The following is a 25,091-nucleotide window of genomic DNA, read 5'->3' on the forward strand; positions in this document are numbered from 1 at the left end:
ATATGCAGACAGAATATTGTATACATAATAAATAAAAAAATATTAAAAAAAATATTTTTAAAAAGAAAACATTACTAATGGTAGTGTATCTCTTCCAAGAAAAAAAAGATGGTGGTTTTAGCATTTAAATTACCTTCAAAGGATACTTGTGTTTATAGCTAAACCTACCCTCTAGTGAACTTTACATATAACATTATTATTTATTTGTATTTGTCTTATTAACTGATTACATATTATTTCTAAGGAAATGTCTGATAAATGGGTACGCTACTCTATGAAGTCTTGATTGTCATTGCATGCTCATTGGCTCTCTGTTTATCTCTTTTTTATTTTATGGTGTTGGGGATTGAACCCATGGTCCCATGCATGCCAGGCAAATGTTCTGCTATTGATCTCATCTAGGGATGAAAAAGCTTTTCCTACATTATGCATTGATTTCTGAAGAAGTCTCAAAGATTGTTATTTCAGACTCTGGCTTGTGCTTACTTGGCAAGTTTGTGACTAAAGTTACAATGTGACACTTGGGCAGCCATGTCTGGCTGTGCGCCACAGCCTCAGCCTTTGTCTTGGCCTCAGTTCTCTGAGGAGTTGGTGCTAGAGTCAGGCAGAATGAGGCAGCTCACATCTGTCATCGTAAGAAACAGCTATGTCAGTGTCGGTGCGTTCATCATCTCCTTCCCTAATGCACAACACATTAGATTGTATCGTGGTTTTCCCAGGTGGGACACTGTTTCCCTGGGTTATCTGTGTAAATGATAGTTGAGAGTTCTGTACTTAGTGTACTGTACAGGCAGCTGCCATTTCCAACATCTAGACTCTTCCAGACTGGTGTTTCTGAGCTAGTGAGCTTCATTTCCTTTATCTTCTTCTTTTCTCATTCTCTTTCTTCTTCTATTTAATTTTGCGTGTGAGTTTTTTTTGGGGAGGGGGGAGGGTTTTGAGACAGGGTTTCTCTGTAGCTTTGGTTCCTGTCCTGGAACTAGCTCTTGTAGACCAGGCTGGCCTGGAACTCACAGAGATCCTCCTGCCTCTGCCTCCCGAGTGCTGGGGTTAAAGGTGTGCGCCACCACCGCCCGGCTGCGTGTGAATGTCTTGCCTGCGTGTATGTTTGTTTGCTATGTGTGTACTTGGTACCTACAGGGACTGAGAGAAGGAGTCAGATGTCCTGGAAATGAAGTTACAGGTAATTGTGAGCTGCTTTGTAGCTACTGGGAATTGAACCTGGGTCCTCTGGAAAAGCAGTCAGTGCTCTTAACCGCTGAGCCATCTCTCCAGTTCCTCTTTGTTCTATTTTTGTTGTTATTTTATTTGGAAGTTCAGAGGAAATATGTAGGAAGTTGATGGCCTTTTCAAAAGTAGGCTAGTTACTAGTGTGATGTATATTGGAAATTAAGTTGAATTTTTTTGTAAAGAAAATGATTTGTGCCCGAGTCTTTGATGTCTGTCTAGTTCAATAAGAGCAGAAAGAGTGAAAAATCATTTTCTTAGCTTTTACCTCTTATTCTAGAGCAGTATTTATCTTTGTATTTCTTCTGAAATCTGTGCCACTGGAGACAATAAATGTGGTTTAAGTTTTGGTCATTCCTTACATTTTTATGTACATGATATTACATTCATTGTTCTACATATTTTTTAAATTAGAATTGTTTAGTTGCTGCAGATGTTTGAAACAGCAGTTTTGTAATTCCTTACAAAGTCGGGTGTGATGATACTGACCGGGTCAGATGGAGATGGTATCTAGCTTCTGATCACGTGTGTACCTACAGAATAGGCCAGCTTGCTCAAGAGCTTTTCTATAAGAATGGGTTGCAAATGTGCTGCAGCCTTCTGATTTAGAAGAACTTGATGGAGCTGTTGCGCTCATGCCTGTGATCCAGTTCTCGGGAGACTTGAGTCTCAGGCTAGAACTGGCTGCAAAGTAAGTTCTGGGTCTGTCTAAGCTTCACTGTGAAACCATCTCCAACAAAAGCAGAAAAAGAAGAGGCTGAGCAGTAAATATGTAAGACTTCCTTCAGCATGAGAACATCTGTCCATTTAGAGGTTTAGAGGTTTTCTTTTTCTTTGGTTTTTTTTTTTTTTTTTTTTTTTTTTTTTTTTTCGGTTTTACGAGACAGGGTTTCTCTGTAGCTTTGGAGCCTGTCCTGGAACTAGCTTTTGTAGACCAGGTTGGTCTCAAACTCAGAGATCCACCTGCCTCTGCCTCCCAGGTGCTGGGATTAAAGGCGTAGAGTTTTTGTTTTTGAGGAGCTAAAATCTAAATACTTAGCAAAACAGTGAACAAGGGCATAAGGTCACGGATCCTCCTAGGATTCTCTTAAAAATTGACTTTTGGTTTGTTTTTTTCTTATTTGTAAAAGAAAAACATACTTTTCTTATCTTTGAAAACTCTGTGTTTTTTCTGTTCTGTGCTGTAGTGTCCTCATGGTCCAGCACAGTCGGGTTTTCCAAGGCCTCTCCAGTGGGGACTACTGCTCCTGACATATCCTCTTTCTAGCACTGACCTTGCTCTTACAGGTCTGACTTATCACACGGGACCTTGAGTTTTGTCAAGTTATCTTTTTAAGTTTTCGTTTAAACATCTAACATTGGCCCCCAACACTATCTCAATTAATGGTGTCAGAGAAATACGATTTTTCTGAAGGTCAGCTTATTTCATTATTGTCTTTTTTTCTTCTTTTGAAACAGTTTCTGCAAACTGTGTAGCTAAAGGAGACCTTGAATTTGTAATCCTCTTGTCTTCCTCTCCCAGGGCAATTAATTTCTATAGCAGTTATAAAATCTGATGAGCTGCCCTCAAACACACAACCACAAGTAGTATTTTGTTTTGCTTCCATCAGATTTCTGTTTTAAAGGGTAGAGTTTAAGGCAGGCTGTTGGCAGATAGTTCAGTAGGTTAAGGCAGTTGACACAACTCTGGCAACCTGAGTCTGCTTCCTGGAACCCGTGTGAAGGTTGAACGAGAGAACTCATCACACAAAGTTGTTCTCTGAATTCCACACACATGCGTGACATGTGCACATATAATGATAACTATGCATAAAGCTTTCTGAAAGAAGAAAAAGATAAACTTTGAGCAAAAATAAATTCATAGTTTCATTTAAAAATTTGTGAGCAGTGTGTGTGTGGTGTGTGTGTGTGTGTGGAGAGAGCATGTGCATGTGGCCACTCACACTGGAGATTGAACCCTGTGTCTCATGTATGTTACATCTACACTTCCAGTTTATAAAGTCTAGTGTACATGTGAACATGTGCATGTCAAAGAGTCAGAGAGGCTGGGTGGTGGTGGCACACGCCTTTGATCCCAGCACTCAGGAGGCAGAGGCTGGCAGATCTCTGTGTGTTCATGGCCAACTTGGTCTACAGAGCGAGTGCCAGGGCAGACAGGACTACACAGAGCAACCCTGTCTCGGGGGAAAAAAAAGAGTCAAAGAGAATTGAGCATGGCAGTGAGGCTCCGGGCTGCTCTTGCCCTGCACTGGCAATGTCCTGTTGTTTGTGTGGGACTCTCTGGTCAGGAAATGATCTACTGTCTTTAATAACCTTGGTCTATTTCAATCACAGCCTGGAAAACCAGACAAAGAAGAAACTTTGGCCCAACCCTTTTGGGCTGGAAAGAGATAAAAATACTCTCTGCTTTTACTTTTATTGAACCATAGAAAGCAAAGTGTGACTTTGCCTTACATTATTAACAGCTATGTGTCTCTGCAAGCCACCTTTAAATCTCTGTAGATGACCTTGTCTGAAGGTTTAGGAAAGGAGAGGCTCCATCTCTACTCCCTGCCTCTCACTCTGCCCCTAAGAGAGATGCAGCTGTGGTAGGAAGATGGCTTTTCCAGCTCGAGTTTTAATGACAACAGGGAAATGTTCATTACCTTTGGACACAGGCTAGAGTACAGAGACTGCAGGTGTGAACCAGGTGTCTCCTTTCGCATGTTCTGCTTCCAAGTGTTACGGGCTTATCAAAGAAAACTCGGGAAGGTGGTGTCAGCCTGGTGCTTGGAAGCACAAGCACTTTGGTTTGGGGTAGTTCAAGAAGCTCTGCCACTCAGATGACTAATGCTGCAGTTATGGGAGGTTGTGACAGTGTGTTGAAAAACTACAAGTAGAGAGGGTGAAGTCCCCAAATAAAACACTCATGTTTTGTTCCTTTCACCTATGGAAAGTGATCATATTCTGGCAATAGACCGGGTCTTTCTTTACTTTATCATCAAAGTAATATTTTTGACACAGAGTCTTTCCATGTAGCCCTGGCTGTCCAGGAACTCTCTATGTAGACCAGGCTGGCCTTTAACTCACACAGATCCTTTTTCTTCTGCCTCCCGAGTGCTGGATAAAGGCACATGCCACCGTGTCCCACTTCATCACGTGATTTTTACTTTGAAGGATACAGAAAACAATAGTAAGGATCAGAGCCAGCTCCTGGCTCTGCTCTGAGTGCGGCATGCGGACAGTCAGGGCTGCTAGTGTGCTGTAATGTCTGGGAGGGGCCTGTTTTCTCATCTCTGGAGGAAGCCATGGTCACACAGCGTCCCCCTTTGTATGACTGCATCTTCTCAATGCAAGTGTGACTTGTGACAATCTGTGCTGCTGGGAAACACGTGTCACAGCACCATAGGACTGTTTTCTGTCTGAGTTTAAGAGTTAAACTATTTGCTTACCCTCTGCCTTAGCTTTCTCACCTGTGAAGAGTGGCTGCTAGTGTTCTGTGATTGGAGCCAGGGTGCAATGGTCGTCTGTGCCCTCAGACAGCTGTCACTGATCTAAGTGACCTAAGAAGAAAGGAGGGCCATTTGGTTCTATGGGAGACACTGTATAGGCTTACCCTTTGCACTGCCAAAACTCTTAAATAGGACGTTGTATTAAGTTATGACCTTTGACCAGAAAGCAGGTGACAAAAAACCCTGCTTTAACCATTGATGCTTAGGGAGAAGACTTGTATGGGTTATTTTTATTTCTTTTTGTTTTCCCCCAAAGGAGTAAGTGACTACTCTATCATATCCTGCCGGCTGCATTTTCCGGGGGTTTCAGGGCAAGAGTAGTAAGGAAGTGACATCTGCTAAAAGATTCAGCACATGCTTTTCTTTCTTTTTTCTTGTTTACCTGCTTTACTGAGATAGACATTCACCATAACATAGTTTATCTATCCATTCAGAATATATAATGTAATGTTTTTGTAATATAATCTTTAAAAATTCACTTGTGTCTGTCTGTGTGTGTCTGTAGGTGTGCACTGCGCACAGGCGAGCGGTGGTCTGAGGACAGCTTTTATGAGCCAGTTCTCTGCTGCCATCATGTGCGTTCTGGAGATGCACCTCAAGCCATCAGGCCTGTGTGGCAGACTCTTTGGCTCATGAGCCATCTTACCAGCCAGGGATGTGAATGTTTTAAAATTGTGGTAAACATTTATCACTTTTGCCATCTTAACCATTTAAATACAATACTGAGCAACCACCAACCCTCGACTCCCCAATTCTAGAACTTTTTTGCCCCTCAACAGAACTCTGACCCTTGGGTAGCGACGCCCCACTTTGTCTTCTTTTACCCTTTCACCTTCCTGGGAATTGGCCCATTTGGTTTTGCTCCAGTGAATTCTGTGTTTGTTTTGTTTTGTTTCTTGAGACAGGGTTTCTCTACATAGCTCTGGCTATCCTGAAACTCACTTTGTGACCTTAAACTCACAGAGATCTGCCTCCTAAGTGCTGGGATTAAAGGCATGCGCCACCATGCCTAGTTGCAGTAAAATTCTAATATGCTAAAACTACTGACATTTTAGAAATACCGGGAACATCAATGTAATTGTGTTATATCATGATCAGTGCTTTGACTCCCTGTCTTCCAGTTGCATACATGTGTCTTTGTGGGACCGTTTCTGCTAAGGTTGACTTGTACGCAGTGTGGCAGGGGCATGAAGGAGGGGAGTCTGTTAGTAGGTAGCATCTGCCTGAGTAAAGTCACATCATCTATGTAGCCCAGGCTGGCCTAGACTTCGTAAACTTCCTGGCTTGGCTTCCTGCTTATACACAACATTTGGCTTTAAAAGTTGTTTTACAACAGTATACATACTGTTTTTCACTAAGGGAAAAGATAGGTGTGTCCTGGGCACAACGAATTATTCTTAAGTTTTAAATCTAGTTTTTAATGCTTGTGCTTGTTTTTGTGGCTTCTTCAGCAAAGGAGTACTTCCCTCAAGTTGGTATTATCTTGTCTAATTTCACCTTGAATTTTTGATTGCCAAAACATTTATTGGTAGGGCTGTGGAGATGGCTCAGTTTGTAAAGAGCTTGCTGTGCACACACGAGGACCTTAATTTAGATTCCCGTCACGTACTGGCCATGGTGGTGTATGCTTCTGCTTTCTGGACAGCAGAGGCAGGACAGGATGGTCCAGGGGCTTATTGACGAGGCAGCCTAACCAATTGGTAAGCTTCAGTTTCAGTGAGAGACTCCGCCTCAAAAAATAAGATGGAGAGTGCTTGAGGAAGACAGTGTGCATGCTTGTGCTCTCTCTGGCTGAGCTGGCCTTATCTTTGCTCTGGCTGCTTCGCTCACCCCCACCCCCCGCGTCACTTAGCATTATAATAAACAGAGTGTGGAGGTAGAAAGAAGTCTATCAACTTGCACATTTTTATTGGAGCAGCTTGCTTCATTCATTGTGGGGATGATGTTAGTGTTATGTGGTGGAGGTTAGCTTGGTACCTAAAACAGCAAAGACTTATGTTCTCATATTTAGAAGGCCCAAGTTCCACATTAAGACATCAGCAGGACTGTGTTCCCTCCTAGTTTCTGCTGGTTGCTGGCACTTTACTTGTGACCACATTAATCTCTGTATCCACAGTCACAGAATGCTAACTATAAATGTGTCCTCTCTCTCTGCCTGTCTCAGAATATATGTGGTAGAACTTAGGTCCCATGTAGCTAATCCATGTGGATGTTCTTACCGCAAGGATTTTATTTATTTATTTTTTTTTTTTACTCTTTCACAACGGAGAATTTATTGGTTGAGGAGTAAAGTACACAGGCATTTCAATTCTTAAAACATGTACCCAAACTCTGAGGAGTCATACATTGTGTTCACGTACCCAAAAGAGCCATGTGTTGTTTCTCTTTGAACTTACTCCAAGTGATGTTCCATCCTCAAACTTGGCGAGTCTTCCCCAAGACCTCACATAAACTGCTCACAATCCTCAACTCCACTGACTCACCATTTTATGCCACACACAGGACACACTCTAAAGTTCAATGTTTCACAGCACATTGTTACACTTGTTAAGAAAATGGACTGCCATGGGCAGACAGTCCTGACAGGGCAAGGACCGAGGAGTGGGTTTTTAGCCAACAGTTCTACAAAACACGACACCGGATATAACGGAAATATTCCAGACACAAACGCACGACCAAGACACCAAATTACCACTTAGTATATGCTTTGTGTTGTAGGATATAAAACTAGCCCCCTCTACGGAATGTTATGGTGACCCCCGAGACAGTCACAGCCTCTCTTGATTCAGTATCCTGCTATTTTCTGGTTGTACCAAAAAATAAACAACCAGCAAGTGATTTAACCTCTTAAAAAAATCATTTACACTTAAAAAATGGGATGAGGCAGGATTTCTCCCCACCTTTAAAAATGTTTCTAGAGCTACTAAAAAACTCGCATTTACAAAATAGTTGATAAAAATATTCCTCTGGATTGTACAAGAAGGGAGGCGGGGACATTGACAGACAGGATGGTTAGTCGGACTTGGCTTCTTTCTCTTCTCCTTCAGAGGCTGGACTCTGGTTTTCGGTCTCTCCGTTCTCTGCGGGCAGATCCGTGGTTTGCTGGTCGGCCACTTCCGCTTGTTTGCCCTTTGCTCCCCGCTTCCCTTTTGCTTGCACTTTTTTATCCGATGATTTATCCTTTCCCGCGGCCTTTTTCGGCTTCGCGTCCACCTTGGCAGGGGCGGGCTTGGCCGACAGCCTCGCGGAGCGGCGCTTGGGCTCCGCCTTCGCCGCTCCGTCCGCGCTAACCTTCCTCTTGGGCATCTTGGCGGCGCTGGATGGGAGGCGCGTGCGAGGCCGAACCTCCCGCAAGGATTTTAATAGCAATTATTAAGGCCTTTTTTTGTTTGTTTGTTTGTTTTGTTTTTAAAACAAGCTTTCTCTGTAGTTTCTCGGAGCCTGTCCTGGAATTCATTCTGTAGACTAGACTGGCCTCGAACTCATAGAGACCCACCTGTCTCTGTCTCCTGAGTGCTGGGATTAAAGGTGTCACTACCGTCTGCAGTTCCTAAGACCTTTTCCCCCCAAATAAGGTGACATTCACAAGTCCTGGGGATTAATGATGGCCCTTTTTTTTTTTTTTTTGGAGGCTATCATTTTTCATCACACTAGTAGTGACGTCACTGTTATTTATTGTTATTATTATTATTAGCCAGGGTTTCACTGTGTAGCCCTGACTGGCCTGGTATTTTCTATGTCAACCAGACTAGCCTCTAACTCATGGAGATCTGCCTGCTGCCGCCTCTCAGGTGCTGGGATTAAAGCTTGCAACAGCATGCATGGCAGAAAGCATTCTTATGTGTTCTTTCATTGGTCCTGGCTTAGAGAAAGTGGTTAGTAATTATTTTTAAGACTGTAGTTTGTGCCTGCTCAACAGTGAGCCATGTTCTCTAGGGAATGTAGCTGAAGGGCTGAGGAGATGGCTCAGAGGTAACGTGGTTACTGTTCAAGATGGCTGGACTTGGTGTCCTACTTGTCACTCACAGCTTAGGAGACAGACAGGGAATCCTTAGAGCAAGCGGACTAGCCAGACTCACTGAATGGTGAGTTCCAGGTTCAGCAATAGACTCAATTAATAATGTGGAAGGCAATCTGAGAAAATACTGATACCAGATAGGGATTGTGTCTCTCTGTGAGATTTCTTTTTTTTTCAGCATTTGACCTGAGCATGGGTTCTGAAAGACGTGTCTGTCATTGTTGGGTAGCATGAGAACCGGTACCCTGATGTCAGTGGTTCACGGGCTTTGCAGACAACACTTTTGTATAATACTTAGTTTAACATTTTTATTTGTTATAATATGGTTCATTGGATAGAATCTGTTCCAATGAACTGTTGGTTTTTGTCTTTCTTTTTATCGAAATTTTAGTGTCAGTTATATTTAAGAAGGATGTGCATTGGCTTCTAGACAGATATGAGCAGTGCTCTATTTGGATTGAGTGAAACTAAAGTAAGCCATGACAGCAAGACCCTTATGGTCAGGGCTTACATAGGAGGGCCAGTGAATTGAGTAAACGTGTTTATTTCAACGTGAGAGATGTCTGCATGCTCCTGACCCCATGTCAAGATCTTTTCAGATAGCATGGACATGTGGATATGTGCTTCCTGTGCAGTGCTTTTACTGCTGTGTCCTGTTCCCAAGTACAGCAGAGCCGGTGGCTGCTAAAGAGAGGGAGTTTCCCATTAGGAATTTGGGGGTTCTTGCTCTAATTTTTGACCCTAGGCTTAGTGATAGAGAACAGGACAGCTTTACTTGGCACTGAGTGAAATACTTTGTTTTTAGGAGAATAAATAGTTTGGGGATGTGAGCTTTTCTCTTTTGCTAGGGAGATGGACCAAAACAGACGCAGGTGCATATTAAGGTATGTCTTGACCCTAGAACTCTTTCCAGGTCAGTCAGGCCTGAGTGTGCGTACATGTGTTTGATGGGGTAAAAAGTCCCTGTGTTCAGACCCTCAGGGTCTCTCAGCCCTTAGCTTGGCAATTTGACTGCAGTTCCTGATGCTGACAATGGAATGACATTGCATGCTGGTTAAGGTCAGCCCAGGTACTTGATGCATTGTTTCTTTTGAGACAGGATTTCTCTGTATAGTCCTGGCTGTCCAGGTTGACCTAGATCGCAGAGATCCATTTGCTTCTGCCTCCCAAGTACTGGGATTTTGCAGACTTGGCTGTGGCCATGACCTGTGGCCACATGACTTTCTTCACTGTCCTATTGTCCAGCTGCCTTGAAGATTCATTCTACTTAGAGCTCCTTATGGGGAAGCGGTCTCACTCCCCAGAGCCGGACTGTGCGCCATCACAGACAGCTAAAATTTAATCAGCCCTTTGAGAATGAACCCCATAAAAATGTCTGGGGTTCTTACTTACAGGCTTGGATGTTGATTTAGAGTGACCATCCTGGTCTCCAGCCCTTTCTGATGGACTCAGAGCTCACCATCTCCACAGAGGTTTTTGAAGCAGTTTGTGTTACACATTTGGTGGGAGAAGACTGGGAGAGGGGCTTGCAGAGGAGAGAAGGCTTGGTTAGCATTGGAAGTTTTGCTTCTGGTCTCTTCTCTTCCCCTGTAGTGGCTAGCGGTCACTACCGAATTGGAAAACCTTACCTCTTTCCTTTTCAGATAAAGAAGCTACTGCTAATTCTCCTCAAAGAATCTCAGCAAGCTGAGTAGGCAATTGTGTTATTTTAGTCAGAAGTTGACATTAAGGTTTTTTTTTAAACAGATTAAAGCATAATTTTTTTTTTGTTTTGTTTTGTTTTGTTTTTCGAGACAGGGTTTCTCTGTGGTTTTGGAGCCTGTCCTGGAACTAGCTCTTGTAGACCAGGCTGGTCTCGAACTCACAGAGATCCACCTGTCTCTGCCTCCCGAGTGCTGGGATTAAAGGCGTGCGCACCACCGCCCGGCCAAAGCATAATTTTTTTAACAGATTAAAGAAAAAACAAACAAACAAACAAACAAAAAACCCCTCATAGTTTCATAGGCCAAAATAAAACTACTGTCATTTTACTGAATTTCCAATACATCTGTTCTGTTCTTTGTTTCTTTTGCATTTACTAATTGAGATCAATATTTTCTATATTTCAGTTGATTATACTGCTGTGTAAGTTACAAGTTAAAAATATGTATGTAGGCTCCAGAGGACTAAGGGTCCCGTCAGTGTCTACTTCCCTCCCGTGGACTAAGGGTCCCGTCAGTGTCTACTTCCTCCCCGTGGACTAAGGGTCCCGGCAGTGTCTACTTCCTCCCCGTGGACTAAGTGTCTCGTCAGTGTCTACTCCTCCCCGTGGACTAAGGGTCCCGTCAGTGTCTACTTCCTTCCCGTGGACTAAGTGTCTCGTCAGTGTCTACTTCCTTCCCGTGGACTTAGTGTCCTGTCAGTGTCTACTTCCTCCCCGTGGACTAAGGGTCCCATCAGTGTCTACTTCCTCCCCGTGGACTAAGGGTCCCGTCAGTGTCTACTTCCCTCCCGTGGACTAAGGGTCCCGGCAGTGTCTACTTCCGCTCTACCGTGTTTTCCTTCCAGAGCCAAGCAGAAGTAGGTTTCTTTTTTGCTTTTAAAGAAAGGGGAGGAATCTTCTGTGTTGTTGACTCAAACCCCTGACCTCACCTCAAGCAGTTCTTTTGCCTCAGCTTCCCAAAGAGCTGTGGTTGTAGACTCTCGCCACTCTGCCCCACTTGCCAACTATTATCACTTCCTGCACTTCCTTCTCATCCTCCTCTTTTTAGACAGGTTCTCATTATGTCCTGACTCTCCTGGAACTCCTGTATAGAACAGGTCCTGGAACTCTCAAAGCTCTGCTTGCCTTAAAGGTGCACAGCACCACACCAGTGTGTTTGTTTCTCATTTTTAGATTTGTGTGTGCGTGCGCGCACGTATGCAAAACTCTAGAGACTAGGAGAGGGCATGGAATCCCCTGAAGCTGGATTAGAGGTGATAATTGTGAGCTGCCTAAAGTGGGTGCTGGACCCCAATTTGATCCTCTGGAAGAGCAGTCAGTGCTCTTCACTTTTGAGCCATGGTCTCCAGACCCTTCAGCTTCTTCCAGTGATTTCCAGGTTGTCTTACTCTCTTCCTCCTGGTGCTATACTGGAAGGTCTCCTATTTATCAGAAAATAGAGAACTGTTTTCTTTCTTTTCCAATCAAAATCAACCTTCCAATTTGGTAATGCAGAATTTTGCAGTTATTATCTGTTTCCATGCCAATGTGTCCAAGCCTGCCTGCAGAGATTCCTGTCTCCTGCTGGGCCTTCTTATTTAGTCTAAGTTTTCAACCCACCAGCCTCAGTCAGTGTGTCACAGTGTGCATGTGGAGGTCAGAGGCAGCTCCCCGATGTGAGTTCTCAGGTCTGCAGGCTTGGCAGCCAAACTTTTACTTGCTGAACTGTCCAGTTGGACCTTCCATGTAACTTTTATCACATTTGCCTTTGGACATTGTTGCATATAGTAGGTTAATACGGGCATTATTTTGTAATCTTTTTGGACAGGAATGATTCAGAAAAACTATAGTTCAAAGCAAACTACTGTGTCATCAAAGAATAATAACCTTTGACCTTAGTTCCCTCTGGTTGGGTTTGGTGAGGAGGTAATCCATGTCTGAAATTTGTTGGCGAATTTTGATGAAATTTATGGGTGTCAGTTCTGTGTTGTGTGGATTAGAGATTTTTTTTTCAGTATTCTTTAGTGGTTAAAGTTTAACTTTTGTCGTCAATTCATAGAAATATGTTTAGCTTTTGCTAATGAGTTGTCAGATACTTCTCTTTCTCTCTCTCAAAATGAGAATGAAGCCAGATACGGTGGTTCACATCTGTAATCTCCCAGCACTCAAGACTGAGGCAGGAGGATCATGCGTTCAAGGCCAGCCTGGACTGCATAGCAATACTGTACGACAACAACAAAATAACAGACAACTATAAGGATGACAGTTATGAAGTAAGCAGTAATTTCCCCTGAATTGTCCCTCCCGGGGAGCCTGGTGCAGTAGCTTGTCACACTTTGACCTCCTGGCTCCGGGGAGACATAGAGGCCTTATGCGATTGCTTCCTGCATTTTGAGATAGGCCTTGAAATTTACTAGTTTTATGTTTTTCCAACTCAAAATCTTTTACTATAAACAAACCATCACAATTCATTTGTTTTGGAGAGGTCAGCAAGGCATTGTCACACAGCTGATAATGATAGTAATGATGTTGAGCACTGCTGTGAACCCAGTGATGGCAGCTCCCAGTTTCTGAGTCAGAATCTCTAACATGTTGTCAAGCGATGTCGCCGCTGCCACCAGTGGGAAACCACATTTTGATAAAGGCTTGAGGTTTTATGCCCCCGAGAAGCTGTTAGTCAAAGTATAGTCAATGTGTAATCTTCCTGCCTTTTGCCTCCTGAGGGCTTGCATTAGAGACGTGCACTGTCAGGCGTGCTGCTGGGAAGTTTTATAACTGAAACTTAGTGACAAGTGTGGCTTCCTAGGTAGTCTGGGTCGCAGTGCCATACCATTTTGTTTACAGAGGAGCTTTTTGTGGGTGCCATCTAGCATGTTGGTGAAGCAGGGGAGTGGCCTTATAGAAATAAGGCAACATGCGGGCCCCATAGAAGGCTGAGCTGAAGCTGTGCAGCCTTGTGAGAAGACTCTGCAGCACACTGCTTCCATGGAACCTTTCTAGACTTGTTTGGATGTCAGCAGTACCCCGTTCATAGGATAGGAAATACACTGTAAATGTAAATAGTATATACATGAATGTACCTGTTCATAGGATAGGACATACATTGTAAATGTAAATAGCATATACATGAATGTACTCTGTTCATAGGATAGGACATACATTGTAAATGTAAATAGCATATACATGAATGTACCTGTTCATAGGATAGCATATACATTGTAAATGTAAATAGTATATACATGACTGTACTCTGTTCATAGGATAGGACATACATTGTAAATGTAAATAGCATATACATGAATGTACCTGTTCATAGGATAGGACATACATTGTAAATGTAAATAGTATATACATGAATGTACTCTGTTCATAGGATAGCATATACATTGTAAATGTAAATAGTATATACATGAATGTACTCTGTTCATAGGATAGCATATACATTGTAAATGTAAATAGTATGTACATGAATGTACCCAGTTCATAGAATAGCAAAAACCAACAAGTTCCACGAAAGCTGACAGGTGTTTTTATGACATCCGGAATGTGAATTTGAATTGTACAGTTTCTACGACAGAATTTGTTACTGTACAAGTTGGAATCTTGTTAACATCAGTCCTTTAGGTTAGGTGGTAAAATACTGTTTCATCATGGGCTTTCAGGAATGTAGCAGGATTCCCACCCACATCTCAGTTGAGTGTCTTGACAGGTACAGTACAGTGTTAGTTCAAGTGTCTTTTTTAAAATTATTTTTTCTAAGGATGTGTGTGTGAGGTTCATGTGGAAGTCAGAGGACAACTTTTCCAGTCAGTTCTTTCCTTCAACCACATAGGTTCTGATGCTTAAACTTAGGTTGTCAGGCTTGGCAGCAAGTGCCTTTATGTGCTGAGCCACCGTGTGTGTGTGTGTGTACCTGTGTGTGTACGTGTGTGTGTACATGTATGTGTGTACGTGCTTGTGTGTGCATGTGAGTGTATCTGTGTGCATGTTGCTGCCCCTCCCTGTTAACTCGCAATCCCTTACCCTGTGTCTTTTAGGTGAAGGCAAGTTGTTTCTTTTTTTTTTTTTTTTAATTTATTTACGAAGTATGCAGTGTTCTGCCTGCATGTGTGCCTGCTGCAGGCCAGAGGAGGGCACCAGATCTCATTACAGATGGCTGTGAGCCACCATGTGGTTGCTGGGAATTGAACTCAGGACCTCTGGAAGAGCAGCTAGTGTTCTTAACCTCTGAGCCATCTCTCCAGCCCCTGGCAAGTTGTTTCTTCAGCTCAGTTTACAGTCAAGGAGCGCTCATGCTCACCAGCTTTTCTGTACTGGGTGCATCTCATGTTAGGGTAAAACTGTCAAGCTAGCCAATCCATATGCAAAGCATTTTACCTAGTCTTCCACGGAGATAGCCTAAGCTCTCTGGCAGCTGGTTAGGGTGAGGCACACATGCACTGAGTATTTAATTCTTCTCCAGAAGTTCAGGGTGGCTGGGTGGTGGTGGCGCACACCTTTAATCCCAGCACTCAGGAGGCAGAGGCAGGCGGATCTCTGTAAGTTCGAGCCCAGCGTATTCTACAAGAGCTAGTTCCAGGACAGGCTCCAAAACCACAGAGAAACCCTGTCTCGAAAAACAAAACAAAACAAAAAATAGAAGAAGTGCAGGATGGTAGCAGCTACACACCGTGGAATAAGGAGGTGGGAAGGTACTGGGGGAGTTTCCTTTGGTTCTGCTCTGCAGCCGCTCAGCTGCAGCATTAGAGTTACTTTCCCAGTTGTGAGGCTCTTTCTAGATCCCGTGTGCCAAGCCGCACACAGATGTGGTTTCTGTGTTCTTCCTGCTTGAGGGGGCTGATCAGTTCTCTCCAGCCCAGAGATGAAGCTGGAGGCAGCAGGAAAGGTGAGAAGTTATGTTAATAATTCATTTGAAAGTGGCTTCTATTAAAGTACTGAGAAAGCAGATCTGATAGTCAAGATGAACTTGACATCTCCAGGAGATTTGGGTGTTTTACCTGAGGATAAACGTTTGCTTTAGTTAAGGTTTTGATTGCTGTGAAGAGACACCATGACCGCAGCAACTTTTTTTTTTTTTTTTTTTTTTTTTTTTTAAAGACAGTTTCTCTGTGTAGCTCTGGGTTTCCAGACTGGCCTCAAACTCACAGAGAGCAGCTTGCCTTTGTCTCCTGAGTGCTGGGATTAAAGGTTGTGCACCAGCACCGCACCGTGACCACAGCAACTCTTATAAAGGAAAACAATTAATTGCAGTGGCTTGCTTAGATGTTCAGCCCATTATCATCATGGTGGAACATGGTGGTGTGCAGGCAGCGTGGTGCTAGAGAAGGAGCTGAGAGTTTAGCATCTTGTTAGGCAGCAGTAAGTGAATTGAGACAGTGGGCAGTATCTTGAGCATATATGAGACCTCAAAGCCTGCCACAATGACACACCTCCTCCAACAAGGCCACGCCTCCTAATAGTGCCACTCCCTTTGGGGGGGCATTTTCTTTTAAACCATCACAGTTTTCTTTGTTTCTCTCTCTCTCTTTCTCTCTCTTCTTTCTTTCTTTCTTTCTTTCTTTCTTTCTTTCTTTCTTTCTTTCTTTCTTTCTTCTTTCTTTCTTTCTTTCTTTCTTTTTTTTTTTTTTTCGACAGGGTTTCTCTATAGCTTTGGTGTCTGTCCTGGAACTAGCTCTTTTAGACCAGGCTGGCCTCGGACTCACAGACATCTGCCTGCCTCCGCCTCCCAAGTGCTGGGACTAAAGGCGTGCGCCACCACTGCCCAGCTTTCTTTTTGTTTGTTTGTTTTTCTTTTGTTTTGTTTTGTTTTTTGAGACAGGGTTTCTCTGTAGCTTTGGGGCCTGTCCTGGAACTAGCTCTTGTAGACCAGGTTGGCCTCAAATTTACAGAGATCCACCTGCCTCTGCCTCCCCAGTGCTGGGATTAAAGGTGTGTGCCACCACCGCCCCTGCCCGGCTTTCTTTTTTGTTTTTAACTAGTAAACTTTGTACTTTGACAGTTTTGTACAGGTATATAGTGCATTCTGGTCACTGTCCCCCACCCTCTCTCAGCTCCTCCCTCCCCTGTCAGTTTCTTTTCTTTCTTGCCATCAATTTCCTTTCCATATCCCTGACTTTTTTTTTTTTTGTTGTGTTTTGTTTTGTGCTCCACAGAGTTTAACTAGGATACTCCTTGTGACCTTGGGTTTTCATTAAAGCTGGTGAGCTCACCAGTGGTTCTATAGCTGGGGTTTACACTTCTCCCTTTAGTTGCTGGTAGTTTAGAAGTAAGTGATAGGGCTTCTGAGTTTCTTCTCTACCCATACTTGGCTGTAAGGCAGCCCTGATGTGTATGTGCCTAGTGCCAGTGGAGCAATTCCTGTGAACCGTGATTGCCATCCTGTGTCCTGTGTAGGAGTGAATTCTTCGGCACTTTACCCTGTCTTCTAGTTCTTTGTACCTTCTTTCCAGCCCCTCTTCCAAAATGTTCCCTGAGCCTTAAGGGGTTACTACAAATGTCTTGTTTAGGGCTGACCTTCATTCGTAGTCTCTGTCTTTACCTGTTTGTTACAAAGAATTTAAGGATGACAGTGTAAAGAATGGGATCTCTTCCAGGTGGGGAGATGCCTTTGTTTAAGCCATTGAAGTTTAATCCAGTGGGACAAGTGAGGGACCTAGCCAGCCACCACTCCTAGGGTGTACTTTTCCTTTCTAGAATTTCTGCCCCCAGTACACTCCTCCTCATGTGTGGTGGCATTTCAAATGTATTTTAATAAATAAAGACTGCCTGAATATCTGGGGATAAAGTAGTCCCACTGGTCAGCCTCACGGATCAGATTATGGTAACACACACCTTTAATCCCAGTAGCCACCCTAGTTGCCATAGAAATCGGGTGGTGCATGCCTTTAATCCCAGTGGTGCATGCATGCCTTCGCTCCCAGCCCTAGAAAGGAGTATTAGATGGGGTGAGACAGCGTTTCAGACAGTCTCCTGAGATTCTAGGAGGCAGGATTGCCATTTTGGACTGAGGTTGAGGTAAGAGCCAGTGGCTGGCTGTTTTGCTTTTCAGCTCTTCAGGTTGAACCCCAATTTCTGACCCTGTGCTTCACTCATGAACTGCCATGATCTTCGCCTGGGTCTGCCAGCCCTTTCTTAGAAAGGCATAACTGTTTCCTTTTCTTCTTTTTCTTTCAGATTCTGGCCAGAGCCCAAGTATGCTTTTAAACTCTAAGTCATGCTTTGGGCCTCCTTGCACTTTCTAAAGCTCTCTTCCCTGCTGTGTGGCTGCCTGCTGCCAGGTGGCTGACCTCTCTTCCACCCTCTCTCTCAGACACATGGCTTTTGTTCCTTCTGGTCCCTCCCCCCCCACTCCCGCTTTCCTGGCAGCCACAAGATTTACAGCTTGCCTGCCCTGAGGGTTTTCTTTTTAAACTGTAATATTGTCCTCAAAATTCTGTTTGAGTCTGCTCTTTGCCTTTGAGCTTCCCTTTGTGTCCTTTCTTAAATTCTTTTATTAATAAGACCAAGAACCCAAAGAGGGGATCCTGATTTCCCTTGTATTATGATGGCTGCACTGCACCTTCCCAAGATTTCTGGTAACACTTCTTTCTGGCCTTTTAATTCTTTAATCATTGTGCACCCTCGAAAGTGTCAAGAGCAAACTTTGTCTATGGGTGTAAACAGGTATCTAAAAGACACTTTGTGTATAGGTGTAAACTTGGGTTTCTAGAAGGCAGTTGATGCTTTCCAGTTTACCTAAGCAGCAGTTTAGTCTTAGGTCTTAGGGCTCAAGACCTCCTCAGTCAGAGACTTTGCCCAGGTTTATTGTGTTAGTACAATACTAATCATGGCTATCTTCGTATGAAGCAGGCCTCACATCCGGTCAGTGCCACTGTTGCACTACTGGGCACATCCAGACTAACTAGTTGGTATTGTAGTTTCTGGCACTCGGGAGGCAGAGGCAGGCGGCTCGCTGTGAGTTTGAGGCCAGCCTGGACTACAGAGCAAATTCCAAGACAGCCAGGGCTACATAGAGAAATCCTGTTTTGAAACGCAAAAACAAATAAAAGATTGTTGATATCTTTCCTCTCCCAGTAGCCAGTCAACTTTGATTATTGCTTTGTTTATAGCAATGATCATCTTCCTGAGTCAACTTCCTTTTTTTCTTTTTTGAGACAGTCTCAGAGTCTGAGGGTTTCACTATGTAGCCCTGATTGGCCTTGAACTCAAGTAAGTAGACACATCTACCTGCCTTGCCCCACGAATGTCGAGATTCTAAGTATGGACCCAGCACACCTAGCTCAACTTTTTTTTTTTTTTCTGATCAAATGAAAAGCATTTGCTAGATTTGTAGGTTAGTTTAGATTGAACAACCATGTTGGGTTTTTTTTTTCATTTTTTTAAATTGATATTTATTGAGCTCTACATTTTTCTCTGCTTCCTTCCCTGCCTCTCTTCTCCCCCTTCAACTCTCCTCCAAGGTCCCCATGCTCCCAATTTACTCAGGAGATCTTGTCTTTTTATTCTTTGTACTTCCCCTGTAGATTATCTATGTAAGTCTCTCTTAGTGTCCTCATTGTTGTCTAAGTTCTCTGGGGTTGTGGTTTGTAGGCTGGTTTCTTTGCTTTATGTTTAAAAACCACCTATGAGTGAGTACATGTGATAATTGTCTTTCTGTGTCTGGGTTACCTCATTCAAAATAATGTTTTCTAGCTCTATTTCTCTGCAAAATTCAAGATGTCATTTTTTTTCTGCTGTATAGTACTCCATTGTGTAAACGTACCACATTTTCCTTATCCATTCTTTTTTTTTTAGAACTAAGTGATTTTTTTTATATTTATTTATTATTTATTATGTATATAATATTCTGTCTGTGTGTATGGCCAGAAGAGGGCACCATACCTCATTACAGATGGTTGTGAGCCACCATGTGGTTGCTGGGAATTGAACTCAGGACCTTTGGAAGAGCAGGCAATGCTCTTAACCACTGAGCCATCTCTCCAGCCCTCCTTATCCATTCTTCAGTTGAAGGGCATTTAGGTTGTTTCCAGGTTTTGGCTATGACAAACAAACCTAGCTCAAATTTTATTCTTGAAATTGAGATTAAAATTTTAAATTATGGTATGTATGTTCCTTGCCTTTAATTTTTATTTTATTTTATGATACTAGAGATTGAAGTCAAGGCTTCACATATTTTAGGCAAGTGATCTATAATTAATCTTTATTATCCTGCCATTCATTAACTTCTATACTTGATCTTAACAAGAGAATAATAAGTGATAATTAAAATCTTTAAGATTTATTTTATTTGCATGCATGTCTGTATATCATGGGCATGTCTGGAGCTTTCAGATACCAGAAGAAGGCCTTTAATCCCCTGGAACTATAGTTAGAGATGGTTGTGAGCTGCTGTTTGGGTTCTGGGTACTGAACCTGAATCCTCTACAAGAGCAACAAACCCTTTTTTTTTTTTTTTTTTTTTTTTTGGAGACAGGGTTTCGCTGTCTGTCCACAACTTGCTCTGTAGACCAGGCTGGCCTGCACTCACAGAGATCCACCTGCCTCTGCCTCCCGCGTGCTGGGATTAAAGGTGTGTACCACCACTGCCTGGTGCAACAAGCACTCTGAGTCATGCATCTCTCCAGCTCTGTTATACATTTTCTGAAGCCTCCTTTCTCCTCCCACGGGATTTTAAAGCTTTATTTTATGGGTATGGTTGTTTTGACTACATTTCTATATATGTGCCGTGTGTGCATGGTACCTGGGGTTTAAAAGAGGTCATTGATCCCCTTAAACTAGGGTTCCCAACAGTTGTTAGCCACCATGTGGCTACTGGGAACAAATCCAGGTCCTCTGCAAGAGCAGTCAGTGCTCTTATTCTCTGAACTGCTCTCCAGTCCCAATTTGTAATTTTTAAACATTTATTATTATTGTGCACATGTCCATGATGTGTATGTGAGTAGTTTTGCAATGGCATGTTTTTGAAGATCGTCTTTGAGCATCATTTTTCTCCTGCCTTTACACCAGTTTTGGAGACTCAGACTCAGGCCACCAGGCTTCTATGGCAAACACCTTTACCTGTGGAGCCCTGTTGTTAGTCTGGAGTGACTATTTTCTTAAATTTTATTTTCAGGTTGGGGAGACTATCTAAATCTACTAACATGAGCATGGAAATTGTAGAGTGTATAAAACTGCTCTGGGTGGTGGGACAGTGAGAACTGTCCCATCAGTCAGGTCTGCCGTGCTACTGCATGCTTGTGTTCTGTCACTTCCAGCACTGTAAGAAACATGGATTCGTTTGGGTGACATAGTTTACAGAAGCAGAATGGTAGATCTAGACTCCATTTGTGAGTTGTAGGATCTGGTTTATTGTCATACAGGCTCTCCAGCACCAACTCTTGTGAGCTCATTCTCCGACAGTGGCAGCACAGAGCTGTTCTGCTGGCGGCTCATCTGGGAGCCGATCATACCCTGCTTGGATTTGGTGCCTGGTAATAATATGCCTTAATTGCAGGTCACTGGAGCCAAATTAATTGCTTGTTGGGCACTTAGATTGCCTTTTTAATTTGCTGCATAATGCTTCTTCTAACAGAAGCACACAATATATTGTTGTCCAAGTAGAACTCATTAGTATCTTCCTAGACACAACAGAAAGCCTGATTTTGTTCATAATTTAGCTACTGAAAGAAGATGGAAAGACATTGTAGACAGATGTAATTAACGGGTACTGTTTTTTTAAGTGCTCCTTTGTATCCGCGTCAGGAACTGTACATAAAATGCTTGCTGTGCTTTATATTTGTGTAATAGCCGTGTGTGGGGTCTGTGTACCTGTGTGTATGAGGGGTGGACTGTGTGGCCAGGTGGGTGAGTACACTTGTGTACATGTGGGTGCCCTCCTTTGTCACTCTCCACTGGGTCTCCTTGAGACAGGCTCTCCTGTTGGAACCAGCAAGCCCCAGTGCCTCCTACCCTCATGGTGCTGGTGTGACGGGTGTGTGCAGCCACAGTTGGCTGTATCCATGGATGCTGGGGATCTGAATGTAGGCTTTCGGGGCAGACATTCTTACCCACTGAGCCATGTCCCTAGCCCCATGGTAACCTTCTTTATCAAGGATTGTTTTGTTTTGTGCTTAGATATGTTTTATATGGCAATAATAATATGAGCATTTGAGACAGTCACTTATTTCAGTCTGTGGGATTTACCCTACATCCAGTGACTTTGTATTTCATTAAAAAAAATAATAATATCGTTCCCAAACGTGAACCTTTTCATGTGCCGAGTAAAGAGCTCATACTTGTTTTCTTGTCATTTCCTTGGACTGTGGTGGAACAGTGCTCCGCATGAGGCTTTCAGCTTCTCGCTAACAATTTCATTACTCTAGTGGGTACATTTTGAGAAACTACGGAATGCCTGGACCTGTTATAGGTGTTGGAGATACTTTATGATAAATATTTAGCTCAAGAGGAAAAAAAAAACCTCTGAAGTAAATTTTAAGAATCCTAATTTCTTTTTAAGAATAGAATAAGTGTATTATTTGTTACTTTTTTATTGATTTAACAAAAACCTAGGCAACTTATAGAAGAAAGCATTTAGTTGGGCTAATGGTTTCAGAGGGCTTGAGTTTATGATGGCAGAACAAAGGAGGCCTGGTAGCAGGAATGTGCACATAGGGAGTCGAGAGAGTACACTGGTAATGACTGCGGCTCTAATCCTCCAGCATTTCCCCTAGCTGAGGACTGCATACTCAAACCGGAGCCCGTGGAGGCCAGCCTCAGCCAAACCACCATAGTAACAAGTAGCATCTGCTGCAATTTTAAAAGATGCTTCTTTTTTCTTAAAGAAATTAGTTTGTTACCTGTTTGTTTGTTTTTCTTTTGGTAGGTTATTTCTCATGAGGGTCATGGACATCCCCTATCTAAACTTGGAAGGGCCAGACTGTAAGTACATCAATCTCCTCGTCGCATCTGTAGTTACCAGAGAGTGGTCTGAAAGGGACACCAGGGAAATAGTGCCGACAAAAGAGCTTTTTCCTTAAGAATGGGCAGTGGTTTGTGGTTGACAAGGGTTGCATACTTAAAAGTTCATGAGACCCTCGGGCTTTTGTTAGTTGTGACTTGCATTTTTCAGGCTATAGAAGTATATCTCATATATTCATAGTTTCATCCCACCCCCAAGCTGAATCATTTCCAATACATATTTAAAAAATAGGCTGAGCAAGCTGGAGAAGTCACCATTAGATCATGCTATGGGGCCTTCCTGTGACAAGCAAACATACAGGAACTCAGACAGCTCCCAGGAAGTACCAATACCCTAACTTGAAGCTTGAGGTAAAATAGGGGTAGCAGTGTTATCCCTTCCCTCCACACTGTCTCTTGATACTCTGCTGCCTGGTTCAGTTTAATACCCAGTGACATCAGGACCCAACGCAGCCCCTACCCACCCCAGGGCAGGACACACTTGTCTACACAGCAGACCAATATGATGGTTCCTGGCTATGACTGGCAGCTCTGCAGGACTTGGGGAGCAAGAAGTCGTGGAGTCAGTGGGCTTGTGTTGCAGTTTTGTACTCTATTGTTTTTTTTCAATTCAGCTATGGCTTTTTTAAAACATGACTTGAAACTCTAGTTTTCTAGATCTTTACAGTGTACAGTATTTTACATAACTGAGCTGTATTAAAAGCTTTATAAATATAAAAAAGTAAAAAAATCCTATCTATGTCAGTAATTCGATTTTCTATTTTCTAGTTACTTATGCATATATTTAAATTTAGTAAGTTGATTTTTTTTAAATTGCTGTCAATCAAATTGTTATGGGTTACCTGATACATTAAAACATCCTGCTGATGCCCTGGGTGGCCGTGCACATCTGGAGTCCCAGCACTTGGGCACAGAGGCAGGACTGCAGTGTCTTTGTGGCAATCGTGTCTACATAGTATGGACTAGTTTAATTAAAGAATCTGTGCTTGCCAAATGTGGTAATGCACACTTATAACCCCAACATTCTGTGGGCTGAGGCAATCAAAAGAATCACTGACTTGTCTTGGTCTCTTGCCTGGAGCCAGCCTTGGTTGTTGTTCCTCAGGAGCTGTCTACCTGAAGCTCACTGCTTAGGCTGGACTATTGACCAGAGGGTCCCAGGGATGGATCCTTTTGTTTACCCCTCCCCAGTACTGGCATCTGGAGTACACTCCTCCTTGTCCACCTTCTTATAGGGTCTGCTCTCAGCTGTGTGGCCAGCGTCTCCCTAACTGGGCCGTCTCCCTGGCCAGTACTTGGGTCACTTCTCCATTGTCGTCCTTTTGTCGCTTTTGTCTCGTAGTGCAGCCTAAACGCGACCATGTTCTCCACGTGACGTTCCCCAAAGAGTGGAAGACAAGTGACCTTTACCAGCTCTTCAGCGCCTTTGGTGAGCAGGAAAGTTGTGGCGGCTGCTTTAAGGGTTGCCCTTCTCCTGGTGGTTAGTTGGTCAGAAGGAGATCATGGAAAAGATTTCTAAGTCCATGACAGGGTTAATTTCAGCCACAGAACTGTTCTCTTGTAATGGGATCTGAGGTGCATTGTGTAAGCCTTGCTGACAGAGTATATGGGCCATCACCGTGGACTGCCCTTACTGCTGAGAAGAAAGCAAGCCTAGATCAGGGTAAATAATTTTTAAGGTTAAATTCAGAGAGGATGTCTGTTTTATACTGACAAGCAATCTCTATATGAGATTAACAATAAAAGCAGCAAACACAGATGTCTGAGCAGACCAAGACTGAAGGTGTGTGTAAGGTAGACAGTTCCTCTCAGTCCCGGGTTAAACTTCTCAGGGTCTGTGACTGTACAAGTTTGTTACTTTAACAAATGAAGTATTGAAGCTATTTATTCTCTTTGGGGATTCTTGAATAAAGTGAAGGCAGAAAACTGGCCAGTAGTAGGATGCTTAGTAATACTTGTATATCATCAAAAGATTTACTATGGAGACATTTAAGAAAATATTCATAGGCTAATGAGATGACTCAGTGTTTGTTGTGCAAGCTTAGTGATCTGAGTTCAATACCTGGAACCCCCATAAATGTGGAGGAGAGACTGTGAGTTTGAGGCCAGCCTGGTCTACAAGAGCTAGTTCCAGGACAGACTCCAAAGCAAAAAGAGGAAGGGAGGGAGGGAGGGAGGGAAGGAAGGAAGGAAGGAAGGAAGGAAGGAAGGAAGGAAGGAAGGAAGGAAGGAAGGAAGGAAGGAGAGAAGGAGAGAAGGAGAGAAGGAGAAAGGGAGAGGAGTGGAGGAGAGACCCAGTTCTACTAAGTTGTCTCTGGCATCGAAATGCACACTATGGCTCCTGTAATAGACATAAATAGTAATTGTCTTAGTCAGGGTTTCTATTGCTGCAGTGGAACACCGTGACCAAAAAGCAAGTTAGGGAGGAAAAGGTTTATTTAGCTTACACTTCCACACTGTAGTCCATCACTGAAGGAAGTCAGGACAGGAACTCAAATGGAACAGGAACCTGGAGGCAGGAGCTGATGCAGAAGCCATGGAGGGGAGTTGCTTACTGCTTTGCTCCCCAATGCTTGTTCAGTCTGCTTTCTTATAGCCCCCAGGACTAGCAGCCAAGGATGGTCTCACACACACAGTGAGCTGATTATACCCTCATCAATCCCTAATTAAGAAAATGCCCTAAGGATGCATACAGCCGATCTTGTGGAGGCATTTTTCT

General features: G+C 43.2%; 2 protein-coding genes across 4 annotated transcripts in view; one reads left to right on the top strand and one right to left on the bottom strand.

The window, feature by feature from the left end:
• The window catches only part of Parn (poly(A)-specific ribonuclease), a 98,472-nt gene that overhangs the window by 37,043 nt on the left and 36,338 nt on the right, over positions 1-25,091 (top strand). For all 3 annotated transcript variants that reach the window (XM_057775557.1, XM_057775558.1, XM_057775559.1), the window contains exons 19-20: positions 22,278-22,333; positions 23,715-23,801. In XM_057775557.1, coding sequence (XP_057631540.1) covers positions 22,278-22,333; positions 23,715-23,801 — 143 coding nt within the window. The remainder of the gene's footprint in view (positions 1-22,277; positions 22,334-23,714; positions 23,802-25,091) is intronic.
• On the bottom strand, positions 7,022-8,059 carry LOC130877910 (non-histone chromosomal protein HMG-14). The gene has a single exon (XM_057775560.1). It carries the CDS (start codon positions 8,022-8,024, stop codon positions 7,731-7,733), a length of 294 nt encoding a protein of 97 aa, XP_057631543.1. The 5' UTR covers positions 8,025-8,059; the 3' UTR covers positions 7,022-7,730.

Source organism: Chionomys nivalis, chromosome 7 (assembly GCF_950005125.1).
Source record: "Chionomys nivalis chromosome 7, mChiNiv1.1, whole genome shotgun sequence".
Taxonomy (NCBI): Eukaryota; Metazoa; Chordata; class Mammalia; order Rodentia; family Cricetidae; genus Chionomys; species Chionomys nivalis.

Coding starts and splice junctions, on each gene's coding strand:
- LOC130877910 (XM_057775560.1), bottom strand. CDS start 8,024: ATGCCCAAGAGGAAGGTTAGCGCGGACGGAGCGGCGAAGGCGGAGCCC.